General features: G+C 44.0%; 1 protein-coding gene across 5 annotated transcripts in view; it reads left to right on the top strand.

Annotated features, from left to right (window-relative positions):
- The first annotated feature begins 254 nt into the window (after positions 1-254).
- The window catches only part of TCTN1 (tectonic family member 1), a 27965-nt gene continuing 22219 nt past the window's right edge, over positions 255-6000 (top strand). For 2 of the 5 annotated variants that reach the window (XM_087857355.1, XM_087857356.1), the window contains exons 1-2: positions 255-533; positions 4186-4306. In XM_087857355.1, coding sequence (XP_087713481.1) covers positions 314-533; positions 4186-4306 — 341 coding nt within the window. In that variant the 5' untranslated portion in view covers positions 255-313. Of the gene's footprint in view, positions 596-4185; positions 4307-6000 lie in introns of those variants that run through there. The other 3 variants (XM_087857357.1, XM_087857358.1, XM_087857359.1) reach the window with 3 other exon arrangements.

Genomic DNA, 6000 nt, shown 5'->3' with positions numbered 1-6000 from the left:
CCCTAGACCTACTGAGTCTGAATCTCGGGACAGAACTTGGAAATATGCATTTTTTTAAACAAGCACCGCAATCCGCTTGGAAACCACCGCCGGGATTCACAAGCTCTTTGCTCCCGCTAGCCTCACACAGCCCTAAGTCCGCGTCCCTCGTCCCGCCCCCACACACCGTGGCCCGCCTTGCCCAGGCCCCGCCCTCCGCCCCCGCGGTCTCGTGCGGCCTCGCGGGACCCTTCCCGTAATGCCCCGCGCGGAGCCGCCGGGGTTGCCAGGCAACGCGCGGTCCCGCAGCCGGCGCGTGGTGTTCCGCGCGGCCATGGGGCAGCAGGGCCTCCCTCCGCTCCTGCTTATGCTCCTGGATTGCTGGGCCTCCGTGAGCGCCCAGACTAGGGCCACTCCGCCTGTGACGACCGAGGGCCTCAACTCTACGGAGGCAGTCCGGACGACTCTCCGACCCGCCTTGTCTCCTAGGCCCCATGGAACCCCCAAGGCCCCCGTGCCCACCTCTGGCCCCAGGCCCACCCCGGTCACGGACGGTGGGTACGAAGTGGCAGTTCCTGGGGATCCAGAGTGATCCAGCCTGGAGCGGGTAGCCCGGGTGAGGCTGTCATCATGATAGCAAAGGTTTATTGAACACTTCCTGTGTGCAGGCATTGCTGAGTATTTCATAGGCGTTAATTGTCTCAGCAGCCCGAAGGGCAGACCTTACTGTCCCTCTCCGACAGAAGAGAAAACCCAGGCTCAGGGAGCGTAAGTGGGACAGTATAAAATCTTTGAAAGTACTTGCAGTGGTCCTGGACAATACTCACGCTGAATGTAATAATGAACGAGTCGTTGCTCTTTTGCAGCCAGCGATGACATTTCGTAAATCCAAAGTTTCTGGGCAGTTGTGGAAACTGAAGGCATAGGATGTGTCGAACTTTTCATTTATCAAAAAGAAACGCCAGAAGTCCAGTTTACTAAATGTGACTAGGCCCTTGTCTGTTGACTTGAATTATGAAACCCCAGAATTCCTCCCGTGTTGAGTTGGAGGTGGGAAGCTACGGGGTGAAAGGTTATACCCACTTCTTAGGATTCATCATTAGGGATAATTAACATATTTCTCAGAAAGTGGTCTAATTCTGGACTTAAACATTATTGAATATTTTATAATCTGATTTGATATGGATTTAAGGGGATGTGACCCTGAGATGCTTTGTGAATGCATATTTCTGAATATGCATTTTTCTTGGTGAGGGTTCTTAGCAGTGAGCAGTTTCTGAAAGGGGTTTGTGATCTCAAAAAACAAAACAAAACACCTCTTTAAGTCCTCTGACTGTAACCCCAATATATATATGCAGTATCCCCCCCCCCCCTTCGTAAGAGAAAAAGATCTTGAGTAAGGCTCGGTATTAGTAAATAGAAAACTCATCCTTGGGTGCTATCTTGTACTGCAGGACTTCAGTTCCTGAATCATCATTTCTCCAAAGGGCCTCCTTTATAAATTAGTAAGGAATCAGTATAAACGTATAAATAAAAGTGTAAATGAGTAAGGAAAAGTACAGAGAAATACATTTTCTATTTTAGTATAAAGCTTTTATATTGAAACTGTTGATTTAATGAATTAGTAGGGGAGGTAAATAAGTGATAAATGGGGACAGGCTACAGCATAGTATTCAATATCCAGATTGTTGTCTTTTGTCCATCTAAGTATTCCATCTGTTTATGTGATTTCTCCCCTAAATGAAGCTATTCTTGAACTATCATTATTAGGGCATGTGTTTAGGGCTGTTTTTCCAGCATGGGGGGATGAGTTTGCACTTTATCTGCTTGAAGGGCACACTTTAATGATAATAGATGACAGCTGGCATTTATTCCCTGCTTACTGTGTAGCAGGCCCTGTGCTAAGATTTTTGTGAGTGATATATCTCATTTAATCCCCTATGATGTGGGTTATCCCCGTTTTTCAGGTAGGTGAATTACTTGTCTGATTTGAGGTCACACCCATGGCAAGTGTTGGAGCAGGGGCTGACTCTGAGTGGAGACTGGACACCATGTTCAGGATGAGTTACAGGTAGAAGACGAAAGTGGTAACTTTCATCTTGATCTGAGCTCCGTTCCTTAGTGTCTTGCTTTAGAGCCAGGCATGTCGATGTTAAGAGGTGTAGAAGAGCAGCCGAGAGCTACTCGGACCGTGGGAGTGCTCAGCAGATACTCGTTGGCTGATTAAGTACACTCACATCCTGGATGGAGACCTTCCCCCACCCCCCAGCGGAGTTATTAAACACTATTGCTTTGTCCTTACTAGTCTTATAGCTACTGACAAGGATTTTGAGTTCTGAAAAAAAATCAAGATTGTAATTTTAAACACATAAGGCAGGGAGTCTGAACACTTATTTTTTAATATTAACATGCACGAGGGGCGCCTGGGTGGCTCAGTCGTTAAGCGTCTGCCTTCGGCTCAGGGCATGATCCCAGGGTCTTGGGATCGAGCCTTACGTCAGGCTCCTCTGCTGAGAGCCTGCTTCTTCCTCTCCCGCTTCCCCTGCTTGTGTTCCCTCTCTCGCTGGCTGTCTCTCTTTCTGTCAAATAAATAAATAAAATCTTAAAAAAATATTAACATGCACGAGTTGCATTTTCATTTTACTAAGCACATGGAAGAGTTCTTGGCTAGAGGGAAGTATGTAAGCTTACGGAGGAAGACTTCTGTGTCTCAGATTAAGAAAGGATTGTGTATTTATTGGCGAAATCTTCCTCTTATTCATACACTTCTTTCCAGAGTATGTTGTTTTACCTTTTTTGAGCTGTATTTTTCTAGAGCTCATTTTTGTTGTGAACTAGTTCATACATGCAAATCAGAATGTTGTAGGGACTCTACCACCATTTGCTTGAGATCCTTGTTTGTTTTGCATGAGATTTTTTTTGAAAAAGGAAACATTATAGGCAAGACAAGTGTGATCTTATTCTCCCCTGCCCAGCAATAATTACTACCATGAATTCAGTGTTTATCATTCTTAGGCTCTGCCATCTTCTGCCTCCTCTGTTTGACAGAATAAAATACGTAATTAAAAGTCCAGAGAGTCGTTATTGTTAAAAATCAAATGTTGTTGGGGTACCTGGGTGGTTCAGTATGTTAATCTTCCAACTCTTGGTTTGGGCTCAGGTCATGATCTCAGGGTTGTAAGATCGAGCCCCACCAGGAGACTCCTTGCTGGGCGTGGAGTCTGCTTAAGATTCTTTCTCGCCCTCAGCCCCTTCCTCCCTGTCCCTCCTCACGTGCTCGCTCTCTAAAAGAAAAATTAAATGTTGCAAAGTGGGGGGATTTCTATTCCCCTCATGCTGTATTGTGTAAATTACCAAAGATAGGGGCACCTGGGTGGCTCAGTCAGTTAAGCGTCTCCCTTCGGCTCAGGTCATGGTCCCGGAGTCCCAAGATCAAGGCTCCCTGCTCAGCGGGAATCTGCTTCTCCCTCTGCCCCTCACCTCACTTGTGCTCTCTCTCAAATAAATAAAATCTTAAAAATTGCCAAAGATATTTCTAGAACCCCAAGTATGAAGCACCTGAGCCAGTTTGATTCTTGGTCAATAGTTTGTGAATATGGGCTCAGCTTCAAAGCCACAGGTGACATCTGAAGAGAGAAACAAGTTTGAGAACCCTGATTCCTGGTGGCCATCATTGGGCTCTCCCTCTGAGTCAGAATCTCCAGAGGAGGGGCTTGGGAACCTGTACTTTACACCAGTGCTTCTTATGGTCCGGCAAGTGATTCAGCAGACTGGTTCTCCGATTATCAGCATCACCTGGGAAGTTTTTGAGAGTCAGACATCTAGCTTACCAACTGGTGGTTCTAATGGGCAGAGAAGTGGTTTAGCGTGCTGGTTGTTAAACCTGTTTTAATTATCAGCATCACCTGGATAATTTTTGAAAAACACAAATGCCTGGGTTTCATAGCTTACCAAATCAGAGTCTTTGTAGGTAGAGCACAAACAGAACTTTCCAAGTGAGTCAGATGATTAGCTACTTTGGGGAAACCTTTGGTTGAGAAGTATTCAAACTGACTAATTTTCACTTCACAGATCACCCCAAAAGTGCAATAGGAAAAATAGAATGGACCTTTTGTATGAAATGGACTTTTGGTACTTTGCAGTGCAGGGGGCAGTCACTCCCTGCTGTTGGTGAAGTTCTGCATCCTGCCTCTTTTGTTTCTGTAGTTGCTGCTTTGTGTGTCTGTGACCTGACTCCAGCACAGTGTGACGTCAACTGCTGTTGTGATCCTGATTGCAGCTCCATGGATTTCAGTGTCTTTTCTGCCTGCTCAGTTCCAGTTGTCATGTAAGTTGTGACACGTGCAGTTTTGGTGAAATTGGACCAAGATTATAAAATCTAGGTACAGAAAGTGAAAAATCTTCCAGGCTGAAAAACCCAAACCTGGGTTTCTGAATTTTGCATCATTCAGAAGCCATGCTGTCCAAACCAATATGTAGAAGAGTATCTCTCCCTTATTTGCATCCCACCGGATGATAGTGCAGGCAAAAGACAAGAGAGAGTGTACTTTGTTAAGAGTATAAGGAAATCTTTGTATTCAGAGGTTGAATTACATTTCACTCTCATTCGTAAACAGATAATGTGCATATTTTTGTATAAGTGAATTAGTCTCATGTATATAGTCTAGGGTGGAAAGTGCAGTTGGATTTTAGAGCTTTTGTTGTGGACATAGTACTTGTAACAAAAAATTAGACAGGAAAGCTTTGTTTATACTGTTCTGATATATAACTCTACCAGGAATTCTCACAGTTCACATTGTATAGGAGAACAATGGAAAATGATATTCCCAGTCGATTACAAGGTAAAGAAACAATCTCTTGTGAATGATTTGTTTCTCCTAGTTCAGACTTCAAAGGTCTTTGAAAAATACAGCACTTAAAAGAGGTTGATTTATTCGGGATGAGATCAATTATTATTCAGAGATAGCTAACTTAAATTCAGTCTTGTAGCAAATTGTAGCAATTGATACTTGATAGATTGAATGCTTTTTAGAAATACAGTGTGTTTTTCCCACAAGAAACTATCTTTTCTTTTTTTTCTTTTTTTAAGATTTTAATTAATTTGAGAGAGAGTGCACACACAGCACAAGGGGGTGGGGAGGGCAGAGGAAGAGAGAATCTCAAGCGGACTCCATGCCAGCCGTGGGGCTCCATCTCACGACCCATGAGATCATGAGCTGAGCTGAAATCAAGGGTCAGACACTTAACTGACTGAGCCACCCAGGTGCCCCTCATGAGAAACTATATTACTGACCAATGGGAAATTGAATCTGCTTGTAATATTGTAAAAATGTTTGGAGAATGATATGTTGTAGTCAGATTATTTTTCTGGGTATCTAGACTTCAGCATGGTTCAGTCGTCATTAGAAATCATTCTGCTTTTCTGTCTTAATAAGTATCAAAAGCCTGAGAGTGAGATTTTGGCTCTATTCAAGATCATAATTTAGAATGTCATTTTTTCTTTTATTACTCAATACTGAATTTTAGATGTAGACTATTTAGAATGTGGTCAGCAGGGGCGCCTGGGTGGCCCAGTCGTTAAGCATCTGCCTTCTGCTCAGGGCGTGATCCCGGGGTCCTGGGATCGAGCCCCATATCAGGCTCCTCCACTGGAAGCCTGCTTCTTCCTCTCCCGCTCCCCCTGCTTGTGTTCCCTCTCTCGCTGGCTGTCTCTCTCTGTGTCAAATAAATAAATAAAATCTTAAAAAAAAAAAAAAAAAGAGTGTGGTTAGCAAGTTTTTCTGTAAAAGGCCATATGGTAGATATTTAAGCTCAGAGGCCAGTGGTCTCTGTTGCAACTTCCTCACCTCTACCGCTGATGAGCAAAAGCAGCCATGTAAGTAAATGGGCATGACTACGTTTCAGTAAATTTTCATTGACAAAATTAGGTGTGGTTTGTGGACCCCTGGTATAGAAGTTAGAGCTGAATCCGTAGTGCCCTCCGGTAAGGACTTCAGAATTTTTTTGAGTTAGTTTTGCTTA

Source organism: Ursus americanus, chromosome 30, assembly GCF_024610735.1.
Source record: "Ursus americanus isolate L20-20 chromosome 30, mUrsAme1.1.p, whole genome shotgun sequence".
Taxonomy (NCBI): Eukaryota; Metazoa; Chordata; class Mammalia; order Carnivora; family Ursidae; genus Ursus; species Ursus americanus.
This window is presented reverse-complemented; position numbering and strand designations above follow the sequence as displayed.